The sequence below is a fragment of the Acanthochromis polyacanthus genome, chromosome 6, assembly GCF_021347895.1.
Source record: "Acanthochromis polyacanthus isolate Apoly-LR-REF ecotype Palm Island chromosome 6, KAUST_Apoly_ChrSc, whole genome shotgun sequence".
NCBI lineage: Eukaryota > Metazoa > Chordata > Actinopteri > Pomacentridae > Acanthochromis > Acanthochromis polyacanthus.
In genome coordinates, this window is record NC_067118.1 from 20,990,315 (window position 1) to 21,003,279 (window position 12,965).

At 40.8% G+C, this 12,965-nt stretch overlaps 1 protein-coding gene across 1 annotated transcript in view; it reads right to left on the reverse strand.

Moving 5' to 3' along the window:
* Window positions 1-12,965, reverse strand: part of plxnb1a (plexin b1a) — a 76,687-nt gene that overhangs the window by 38,631 nt on the left and 25,091 nt on the right. The window contains 3 exon segments of the mRNA XM_022193770.2: window positions 930-1,172; window positions 1,794-2,664; window positions 4,246-4,348. Coding sequence (XP_022049462.2) covers window positions 930-1,172; window positions 1,794-2,654 — 1,104 coding nt within the window. The 5' untranslated portion in view covers window positions 2,655-2,664; window positions 4,246-4,348.

Here is a 12,965-nt window from a genome sequence, read left to right on the forward strand (position 1 = left end):
GCAAAGCAACCACTCCAAATCCTGCTTTACAGTTAGTCTCCAAGCTCTGGCTCTAGATAATTGGCCCTGAAGGAGGAGGTAGAATGGAACATCTTTTTTTAGCCCACTCAGAGTTTGTTTATTAAGAAAATAAGATGGCTTATCGCTGTTGGCAGGGAACTGTGATCTAATGCATCTTCCTCTTGCTTCATTCATCTCTTTTCTTTCTGTCTCACTTTCTTCCTCTCGACTCTTTTCTTCTTTCTCCCAGTCGCTCTTGGTGCTACAGTCTTTTTACTCCAATGTCTCTGTATCCTCCCTCTTCCTCTCACTCACTCTCTGTCCTCCCATTTCCGTGAGTTTCAAAAGAACCCCTATCCTTCCTTGTCAGAGCTCATTAAGCAGCAGCACAGATGATTCGGGGTTAGTTTGGTTTATTGATCCCTAATGATGCCATTAAATGGCTGTGAGGGCTGGCAGCAGGGCAGCAGAGGGGATCCTTGGATGGCTGCAGCTGGGCAAAGCTATTCCTTGGGCATCTGGGAACTCAGGGCTTCTAAACAAGGACCTCATTACTAGACTTCCATCCATCCATTATCTATAGCCAATACCTCTTCCTGTTGCTCAGCTTAATTTTGCCAGTCCGGTCATTCCTTGTTACTGACTGTACAATCCATCTGCTTTGACTTCCTCAAACCACTTAAGTCAACTGAGTCGATATACTTGATGTACAGGTAGACATCAAAGAATAATTCCTAAGAGCAGTCCAAAGCAGAGAACACAGTAATCTCTGGGAGAAAGCGTAATTTGAAAGGCTCCTATTAGCATGTAATTGAGAGAATCAATTGCTTTTCTTTGTTCCGGAGGAAAAATCTGCTTCTACGCCAGGTTGATGTTTATTCCCCAAAACATTTGCCCCCTCCCTTTGCTTTCATTCCCTGTATCTTTACCAGAGGCAAGTTGGCACAGCTGGACTTGACCTCATACTCTATGTAGGCCACCTCTCCTCTTCCCTCCACTCGCCCATCTTGGGTGTAACAGAGGTCACGGGTGGAGTCAATGTGTCTGTCTAGCTCATCCAGAGGGAAAACGCACAGAGCCGAGGCATCCACGGGGTTGTTGTTTGTGGAACTGGTGGGGGAGGAGAAGACTCCCAGCAGATCCACGCCTTGCAGGCCTGCACCTTGTCCCACCTGTTCGAACAAAGGCGTGGGAAAAGCACAGAAAGATAAACAGTTACATCAGTGTAAGCTGAATGAAAACTCATTTGCGAAAGATAGACTGAAGACTTAGTCACACTAATAAAACTCTGATGAGAAAGAAACACAAAAATATTTTGAGCTGTTGCTACGTAGAACACAATTACTACTGAGTACCTATACAATGATGTAATTTGGTAAAAAATACACAGATGAGCCAAAACATTATGACCACTTACAGATGAAGCAAATAATACTGACTATTTTGTAATTACAGTGCATGTCCTGGATATACTAGATGGTGAGTGAACAGTTGGTCCTCAGGGTCAGCATTTAAATGCAACAGAAATAGCGATGTGGCAAATAGTCATAGCCACATCGGGGCATCTCCAGAATGGCAAGGCTTGTGGGATGCACCTGGTCATTAATAGGTCTCCACAAGTTACAGAGTTAGGAGTTACTGCTAACATCTTAGTGCAAGGCACCACAGGGGGACTTCTGAGACCTTGCACAGTCTATATCTCACCTGGATGGATCTGTCTGGGAGGCACAAGATGGATGAACAGAAAGTTGGCAGGAGTGGTTACAATGTTTTGACTCAACACATTCAAGTACCTGGGCCGCCTGGAGCAGATTGTACGTCTTGGAAGGAGAGGACACCGATCGGCAGACCAGAGGAATTTCCACATACGAATAGTAGGAGGTGTCCTCTATGCAGACTCGGGCAGCATAGGTCCGGTACTCCCTTGAGACTGACTTGATATCACGGCGGTAAAACAAAAAGTACACGTACGAGCGTCGCGTGAACGCTGTCACAAAATGATGGTCATATTCCGACAGACGTCCGGCCACAGCTAGCTTAGCAGTCTCCTCATAGGAAAAGATGGGTTCTGATGAAAGGTGACGGGTAGAGATGGGCGGGTGGCCGGCAGTATACCCCCGACCTACATACATCACCGTTCTTTCCCCACCGCGAAGTCCCACCACCAGTCCCACAGTTGACACTAATGGATCATTGGCTGCAACATACTGTGTTTCCCCAGGCCTCTCAGTGGAGAAGAGAACCTTTTTGATTGATGTCAAACTGCGTTTCTGGCAGGTGCCCTGGTGTACACTGCCACAGGTGATCAACTCCAGTGCTGTTGGATCTACCAGCAGTAATTTGTTGTGATTGCTGGTTCTTTTGGCTTGGGCACAGTCGAGCTCATTGACTGGGGGAATGCATTCTTTGCTATCGCTCACAGGACCGGTCGTCTCCTCTTGCTCCAGTCGGAGTCCATCTGATCCATCCAACTGAAAAAGGTGGTTCCTGGCCCCCACGTACACCGTCCCCACAGAGGGGTCCGGGTGAAGCACCAGGTGCTGGAATTCAGTGTCATTACGAGAAAAACGTGGGTAGGAGCGACCGTGGGCAGTGGCAACGGTGAGGATGAGGAGCAAGACCAGGAGAGAGTTTAGAGCCTTCCCATGTAGCATGGCAAATACTCTGAAGAGAAAAAACAGGGTAAGAGACCTGCACCAGAGAAGTTGTAAGGGGGAAATTCACCATTTTAAAAATTAGGATAAGACATTTATGGAAAAAATTCTGTAATTTTCAACAAAAAGCCAATTGAATGCTTTATAAAACATTCATCCCATCATATTGGTGCATTGATGCAAGCGTGGTACATTGAATCTAAACGCATGTTTAGTAAAAGGACTATTTGTGGACTAAATGCTTTTTAAAGCAGTTTTGATTTTTTTGATGATTCTGAAAATTCTATGTCTCTCCATATTCATAGAGATAAGGGCTGGTCTTGTCAGCGCAAAATAACTGGTCGTGGTTGTTACCAAGGTGGCTGCAGAGTGGCAAGCCTTGTCTATAAGGACTTTGCCTACATAAGCAGATGTCTGAGGTTAAACATCAACATTTAGTAAGGCTAAAAGCCGCTTCCATATAGTTGAGCACAGTCCAACTTTAAGAGTTTTAGAGGGATTAGTTTTGAGCTGAGAATATTATTGAGGAAAAAAACCTCTTAAGAATTTAGGCACGCAAGAAAATGCTCCTTTTTCTTGCAAGCTCTTATTATCCCAAGCAAATATACTTTAATTTGACTACTTTTTTCCCAATTCAGGTAATTGTGGCTACCTTTCTTCTGACAGCAAATACATTCAACCCTCTAAACCCCACGCATTTTATGGGCGATTTCTCCTGTTATATTTTTATCTACTGTTGGCTCATTTTTCACTGCAGTATAAAGTCCTGCACCTCTGAGGAAACAGCACATTAGAGAACACTCAGAAAGGTCGTTTGTGCCGCGTAACAAAGTTATAATGCCACAAAATATTTAAAAAGTTGCAGTTCAGTTGAAAACTCCATAAATTTTTGTTATATAGCTGTTGTAGCTGAGTCACTAATGGATTCCCAGTTACAATGGGGAGCACTGAATTTTTTTATAGAATCTATTTAGTACAAATGTTTCATTTAGGACACTTTTTAAAATATTTTTTAATGAAGCATCACAATTTTCAGTACAGAAGTAAACATCACAGGTGTGTAGTTTGAGAGATTGTTTGTACAGTTTCTGGTAACTGGTGTAATTTTGGCAATTTGATAAAGACACACCTTTCAAATCCACCAGCAGATTCTAGGGTTCACAGGGTTAAAAAACGAAAAACAACAATGAATCGATTCTACTGATAAGTACCATTAGTGTATCCATAGTCTGATATAGCTTATCAGCCACAGGCCGTTATTGTTTATGGGCTCTGTAGTTTATTTCGCATCACTCTTATTATGTAGACTATGGCAGTGTTAATGGTAGTGTAACATTTACTTATAACTACAGTGTTCATAAGCCAAAGTTACTACATTTCAAGATTTCTTCATTAGACGGAACAAATGGCTTTGAGCCTGACAGCCACAGACAGATTGAGGAAGTTGGAAAATAATAAGTGTCAGACTGACGCACTGTTTATTCTTTTAATAAAATTAGTTTAAAATATGAAACATTGTTATTAATGTCAGTGCTATCCTTTAAATGCCATTTGTTAAGGTTTGAATGCACATCTGGGAATAGAGTCTCACCATTGATGTTCTCTGTTGAGCTGAAGACTTCCTTGGCTTTATCACCTGGAATCATATCCCAGTCCTTTCCTCTCTGTCTGTGAGTGGTAGCAACACAAATAATCTGTGCACAAAGTAAAGACAGACAGACAGAGAGAGAGACTGATTCATGACTCAGAGACAGACGGGCAAGTTTCAAGATGACTCTCTGATTACGCCATTCTTCAAAGTGTCACACCGTCTGGTATATGATTACTCTAACAGTGTTTATAACTTCACCGCTATGTAGAATGTGATCATTGGAACCGAAACAGCAGCAGCCACAGTATCCCTTACAGCTGGAACATACAAAACATTTCTCATTTCCTATTTCCACAGCCATCACTCAACACCTCTGAGGAAAGTGGTCTGTGGACACTGAGAGCTTTCGCATTAGAGAGAAAACCTCTTAAATTATTGAACAGGTTCCTCAGACCTTTTACTGACCTCACTGAGAAAGGTCACAGAAATAAATAAGTAACTCCTGGACACCATTGTGTGCAGCGCAAACCGTAAACTGGGGATACGACGACACTGAAACTGAGCACTGCTGAGCATTATTCATGCCCCAATGCTCTGCATAATACCAGCGAAAGAAAATCTCTTTCTATGCAAGAGTGTCATATTAAGAGAAAAATGCAATATTGCGCAGCATTACTTTGAAGTGTGAATAGATTGCTAAGACATTAGACATGCAGTGCCATCTCACCTAACTGTCTACCCCCTGAGGCTGCAATCAGGACAAAGACGATGGGGGCTGAAAAGGAGGAGACCAGGAATCTCTGTCAGTGGGTGTGGATGTGTGTGTGTGTGTGTGTGTCTGTGTGTCTGTGTACATAACCAGCGGCCATCCAGGAGCAGGTGCATGTGTCTGGTAAGTGGGTGAGTGTGTCTCAGACCTCCTCTTTACTTATTCATGAGCAGAATAAGAAGTATAATAAGAAATAACCTCCACGCCCACTGTCAGAAGACTTGAGTTTGGTGTGGGTTGTATGTGTGTCAATCAGAAGAGGAATGGTCGTTAGAGTCTGTTAAACAGGGCTGAAAATTCACACAGTCCTCTGAGACAGAGGAAGAACACTCTTTATGAAATATATATATATAAAACAAACCTCATGTTTTATTGAGACAAATCTGCTACAGCTCTTGCACTACAAGTTTTAGTGACATTAGTTGCAGAGAAATTTAAGATGACTATTGGATGGATTGCAATAAAATCTGGGCCACACCAACCTCAACAAGAATTGTCTAATTGATCAAATACCTGCAATGTTAATGACATTTCCATGAGCGTTATTGCAAAATGCCACACTAGCGAAACATGCTAATATGCTCAATATGACCAAGAAATATCATTTGGCTCAGTGGTCCAATGTCAGTGGACTGTATGGTCCAAGAGTGCAACTAGCACAGGGACTAAATAATGATTCCATTTTAAAATGAAATCACAAAGCAAAACAATGCAATTAGCAAGTTGCAGTGGCAACAGTTATAGCTTTCTTGTTTCATATCACTATCAACATGTTGCCCTTTTAAATGAAATTCAACTCTTATCCATTTGGGCATCTGTGTCTCAGCTGGAAGAAGAGCAGGTGATCCACTATTCTCAAGGTTGGCAGTTCAAGGCCTCGCCCCCCTCCATATGTCCAAGTGTCCTTGGGTAAGACACTTAACCCAAAGTTGCTCACAATGACAGGCAAGCACCTTGCATGGCAGCTCTGTCACCATGGGTCTGTGAATGGGTGAATGAGAAACACATTGTTAAGCGCTTTGAGTACCACTAAGGTAGAAAGGCGCCGTGTAAGTGCAGACCATTTACCATTCTAATAGCAGTGCTTGCCTCCCTGCATGCAAATATTGCACTAAAACAATTTTCCTGTCAGTATCATGAGGGGACACTATTGCTTAGCTCCAGTGAAGTGATAGTGATTGGCTTTTATAGAAATACAGACCATTCTCTGCAGTGCTGTATCAGCGCTAGAGAATGATCTGATAATCTGTTAGATTATTTGTTAACTGATGTGACACTTATTTCCTATTTAGAATTATTTGCTAGTCTTTTAAGCGGAAAAAAATCAGGTTTTCCCATAACCCAAGAAGATGACCTCAGATAACTTGTTTTGTCAATAATCAAAGGATATTTACTTTGCTGTCATAGAGGAAAGCACCCCCCAAAATTTAACAAGCTAAAACCTGAGAATTTAGTTTTTTTTCTTCCAAAAATATTTACACTGGGTAATTGATAATCAAAATACTCAGCTATTAATTCTTAGCAGACAACTAAATGGATAATTTTTGCAGTTGTTTCCAAGGTTTAAACTGTGACAGGTGATATGATTTTACATTCTTGTTGTGTGACAGGCACACTTTTGATTACATCCTATGTATTAATGCTCTGTCACGTTTTAAATCTATTACATAATACATATTGGACTTAAAGGGGAACTTCGGTTTACAGACCACAACAAAGAGCCATCGCCAGGTAATGTGGAGGTTTTCGTTCACTTCTCATCTCTAGTATGTTGTGGGACACTCGTTGAGACTATCTGAGCCGGTCAGTGTGGGGCAAAAAGCACGTTAGGGCGGACTTTGACGCGGGGGGGCCAGCTGACCCATACTTTTCGCTAGCTGAGCTGCTAAGCTGCCTGCCTGGCTAAATACTGGAGCTATGTCGAAAATTCATTTCTCCATCACTCACATGTATGAAATGACATATGAAAACAGACCCCAGGTTGAAAAAAAACGAAGTTCCCCTTTAAGCCTGACAATCATAACTCAATTTCCAATTTGTCAAAATCAAAAATTGTCCTGGCTTAAATAGTAATTAAGAACATCTGTAGACTCTTAGTCTTTCACTTTTAAACTGCAGACATTAAACCTGGACATGTGTTTTACTGTTTATGAATGACTAACCAATGACTTAAGAATGTCTGAATGATTGTGAAAGATTGTATTATTTCTTCTTTCAAAAGTCTCACTTCAAGATGGCTGAACAAAAGCATGTCATGAGATGGACTAGCTTTGTTCTTTAGATTAACGGAATGAGATAGTTTTAAACTGTCTAAAGTAAGTCAACCTCCTAAAATTCAGTAGATTTAATTCAGTTACAGCTAAATAAAACAGTTACCATGTCAACCTAGGGCTAATAACTTGTTAGGCCAGATATACTGGGCCTTGTCCAGCCAGTAATAGAGCCTGGGAACAATTCAAGACAAATTCTCACTGCTCCTCTAAGCAGGCGTCCTCACCTGCTCTTTGACCGGCCAACATGACGTAGTCCACATATTTATAGCCTACAGCGACCCCATCGCCATGGGAACTTCCTCTTACCGACCACCACTGATGGCTTCCTACGAACTACCATGAGATCAGACTGAATGACTGTGGTGTGGGACAAAGTGGAGATGGAAGGGGAAGAACAGACAACACAAGAAATACAGCTGGAGTTGATACAAGACAAGAGGGGAAGTCCAATCTGAGATGTTTCTCTTGACACGTAAGACCTTTAAAGGATATACAACATTTTTACTGCATCCGTTAAATAAATGACCACTCTTAGTGGCTTAACTGACATTGCTTTTATCTAATGTCATCACTTCCAGCGAGAATAGCATGCTTAGAGTGTGCTTGGAGTTCATCTCCTTTCCTTCCTTCCTTTTTACTCACTACATTTGGCCTTTGCTGTGGAAGTGTTTGGTAGTAATACAAACACCAGCACCACCCTTTAGAGAAGGAGAGGGGCGGTTTCTCTCATGCTGTTTGCCAACAATCTCCAGAGTTCATCAGTTGTGTCTGGTATGCAGCATGTTCGGCCATGAGGCACAGTCCAGCAACCTATAAATAACCTCTGGTCGGCCATTAGGCTGTCAGCTGAATTGGGGAGGGCAAAGGATGGTCAGATAGAAACTATGGAGTAAACGCAAGTAAAATAAAAATATACACAAGTGATTTCCTCAGAATTTTAGTTCTGTCAGTGTGGACAAAGTCCCTGACTTATTCTACAATTAACTTCAGCCATCACATTAAGTCCAGGAGAGATGTTGATATACAGTACATGCACAATGTCTATGAGCCAACAAGTGTATTTATAGGCCACAATAAACTCCTCAGAATGTGGTCCCATCTGTGAACTTCTGCCCTACCCATTCCTATCTGTCTCGCTTTCTCTCTCTGTCCATGTTTATTAATCACTAAGAGAGTCTGCTGTGCAAGTTCATTTCTAAAGCTCCTAATGAGCCGTGACAGCCCACTGAACGCCTAAGACCCCATAAAATATGTGAGGTCAGCAGCACAGAGACAGTGGGGGATATTGGGACCAGAGCCACAGAGCCACGGAGCTCTGCCTTGCATTGTTATGTTGTGGTGGGTCGGCTGGCGTCTCGCCCCAGGCTCTGCAACAGTAGCATTGAGGATCCTATCCAGACAGTGAAGTAGGGGAAGTCGCAAATGGTCTGTTTGAGATCAGCAAAGCCTTTAGTGACCACACGCAGCGAGGTTACCAGTGAGAATATACAGAACAGGCACATACATTTGCCAGTAAATCTGTGGAATTAATTTAAAAGGAGGTAGGGGAAGGATTTGGCATATATGCTTGAGTGACGTTTATGGGACAGATTCACTGAAATGCCTGTAAATGCAGTGTTTGTGGTGTTTCCTCCTACAAGTTTCTGACTTGGCAGTGAAGACAACCTAAAAAAACCTAAAAGAAGTTGAAGAGAAACTCAGTAATGTGCTGCTCTTCAGAAACACACATCTAGTTAACACAAATCTCACAATCATCTCTCTCTCTCTTACAATGAATTAAATTATCTAAACACAGTACCTCCTAGCAATTACCTACATGTAACACCATTTTTGTAGGTGGATAGGAGGGCATATTACTTTGCAATATATCACAAAGTAAAATAAAGAATGGAAAGACACTGTTTCTTGATTGCACAAGATGCATCTGTCTTGAGTAGTGGCAGTTTCATCCACAGGTGAAATCTAATGCGTCATTACAAATTGAATTCTATGCTATGGATATCTACTGTATCGCTGGACACCTTGCATCAAGAGTAAACCAAGCTTCTAGACCAACCTGTGGATTATGTGTTGGTTGTGCCAAGTATTGTTCATGGCAAAATTAGAAGTTAACTTACATTTTGTCTCTGCAAATACTGGCCAGAAGCCATTAAACATTTCTTAAATCTTTGTCACGTTGGCCCACTGCTAGCTACACCTTCACAAGATGCTCAGCCACACATACACCAACAATCAATTCACTCATCTACAACAATCATAGTCAAAACACAACACAACTGAAACAAAAAAAGCACTCAGAGAGTGCAGTACTCTGTCAAGGTTGCTCAGTCATTGTATCATTTCTGATGACTGAAGTCTTAAGAAAATTTGTGCAGAAATCACAGCACCACAGAATATGGCCATTTAATATAGATGTACCCACAAACAAAATGAACTTGCACTGAGTGCAGATGTGTGTTTTGTACATTATGTGCAGAAACTGAATCGCTTGACCTAAATATGTAGCGGGCGAACTGATCGTATGCCAATTGTCACATAACTCCGCCGTTCCTTGGCGGAGTAATAACAATCACAAACATAATGATTTAACTATCTGGATTTCAACAAAAACATACCCACGGTGAGCCGTCCATGCCAAAACAGAACTGCTCAGATCACAGCAGTAATAAACACAACAGACGAGCAGCAGCCTTCCATCTGATTAAACAACAAGAGGTACTAGCAGATACTAGAGCTAATCTGCAGTACATTCCCTAACATGCTCTTCATCTTCTGCCTTAGCAGCTAAGTTTTAGTTGTTTACATTAAAAAAAGGTTGATTGATTGATTGATTGATTGATTAATGATTCATCATTAACACATCTTTCTATTAGTATTACTTCTCATTACACAGCTAATAGACCAATACACACATTTATTCTCTTAAGCTCATTGCAGTGGGTCCAAGGCAAAAATTAACCTGATAATTTTACACAAAAACAACGAGAGAAATCACTGCAACTCTACGACAGCATGTTTCATTGTGCTTCCAATGTAATTAACAGATCACACAATTTGTGGGTGTGACCAAGCCATAAAGGCTGAATCTAATAAGCAGCGGTTCCTCAAGCTTGGACCTCCACACACAACAAAATGACATCTGAGCGGATGCTCACATTGAGTTATTGTCTCATGTGGTATGAGCACCAAAGAAGAAACAGACAAGTCCGTCATGCTCAGCTGCATTTGTAACAACAGGAGTCTGACATACTTGGACCGCTTTCTGCCAATGAAACCTCAACTGGACAGGACAACAGGGAAACAGATCTAAATAAACACACTGCTGTGCTTGTGAACCTGTCACTGTGGGCCCAAACACAACATGCATAAGCAGCCTACTTCTGCAAACAATGTGGAGCTGTAATTGTTTCACTCTCAGTCCACATACACACCCAGTAAGTACATCTATTTACAGTGTAGCTGCTGGTTGTATGTCTCTACTTAGACCAGGGTGTCAAACGTGTGGCCTGCGGGCCAAAACTGGCCCACCAGAGAGTCCAATCCGGCCCACGGGACTTTGTAAAGTGTAAAAATTACAGAGTTAACTTGCAGACTATCAATTTGTAAAACTGTAAATTTTAAATAATTTCGAGATGATGACAAGTTGTTTTGATTATGAAGTAAAATACTAGATTGCTCATTGGTCTTTTGTCATTTTGTGTCTCATTTTTGTAATATTTTGTCTTGTTTTTATTATTTTTGTCTTTTTTGTCTGACTTTTGTCATTTGTCTCATTTTTTACTGTTTCATTTCTCGTTTTTGTCATTTTGTGTTTACTTTGGGTCTTGCTTGTGTTTTTTTTACTTATTTTTATTATTTTTTATCATTTTATCATTTTGTGTTTCACTTTGTTCTTTCTTTGTGTTTTTTGTCTCGCTTGTGTTATTTGTCTATTTTTTTGTCGTTTTGTTTCTCGCTTTTGTCATTATTTGTCTCGTTTGTCATTAATATAATTTTTTTGTCTCATTTGTCTCAATTTTTTCCTTTTTGTCAAATTTTTGGTCTCTTTTTTCTTTTATTTCGTGTTGTCTCTTTTTGTCATCTTGTGTCTCATTTTTGTAATATTTTGTCTTGTTTTTGTTGTTTTTTGACTTTTGTCGTTTTGATCATAAAGTAAAATACTATATTGTTCACTTCCAGATATCCATGACTGAATGTTTTGTGTCTTTGTAGACACTCTGTGATCTGTAAGTTGTAATGTGTAAATGATAAACTGAGGCATAATATTGTTGAAATTGAATTTATTTGTCTTAAGAAATTTCAGGTTGTTCAAAATGTTTTGTAAAAAAGATAGTTCCTTAAATACGTTTTTTCTTTTTGCACTAAAGCAAACAAAAATTTGGAGTTGTGGTTATTTATAGGTTATTATTCTCAGATTGAAGATTGTGCCCCCTAAACTAAAATGAGTATGACAGCCCTGACTTAGACGGTTAGATCAGCATATTTAGATCGCTAATATTATGAAAGGCAGATGAACACATGTTTGGCCTTTCTCCATTTCCGTCGCCTTCTGTAGGGTCAATGGCCATCTCTCTCCCCCCTCAGTTCACATGCAGACACAGAGGGACTCTCTCTCTGTGCCCCTCCGGTGTGCTGAAGGGGCTCTCTGTCTGCTGCTGGGGGGAATAGTGTCCCTTTCACAGCTCTCTGACCAAGTGGCCGCACTGAACGGACACAGGATAAAAGCCACTTCCCTTAAAAGAGAGTCTACACACACACATCTATCATCATGTGCACACACCCACACACACACTCACTTAGCCCGTTTTATGACAGGATCCTTTCACCCTGGAGACAGTAGTGCTCTCCCTGGGAAAAGCAGGTGTTAAGCTGAGCTGCTTGGTACAGCGTGTCACGCACGACCTGAGGTCCACTGTAAGATCAACGGGCTTTCATTTGCTATAATCTACTACGAATGAGCTCCCATTATCTCCAGTCTACACATAACCATCATTCACCACACCAGTTTATTAACAAAGTGGGCTATCAGTGAAGGCCTAAAAGGCCGTTATAGCCACTGCCAATGTGCAAAAATGAAAAGGAAGGAAATAATCTATTTAATTTTTCTGGATTGCAAAAGTGTTGAATGTTAAATAATTGAAAAGGCATTCACAGTAGACAGTGTGGCATGCTAATGTGTGAAAATCAAGTATAAATTACAAAAGTGACTTGAACTAGAACACTTGGAGAGAACAGAGCCATTATTCACATGACTGTTAACATCTGTGCTTTCCCACTGTGACATGTCAACATGTGAGACTATTAACACATAATCAAAGACAAACATAAGTAGTGCTCACTACATTTGAACATTGTGAAGTAAGTTGAGAATGACTAAGTCTCTGCTCATCAATAAGAAATGTTATTTAGCCCTCTGAACCCCAAGCACTTTCTGGACGCTTTCTGCTCTGGTGACATTTTTTTCTCATTGTGGTCTCATTTTTCATGGTAGTATAAAGTCTCCTAACTCAATGGAAAAAGGAAAAGACAAAGGTAGAATTTCTTTAATGATTTATTTCACAAAAAATTAGGGTTGTCAGAATTAAGGCGTTAATGTGGACTAATCCATCATCATGATTAATCTGACTAAAAATTTTAACACAATTAACCCATCTGCAGCGCAGAATGGCTCACAATCC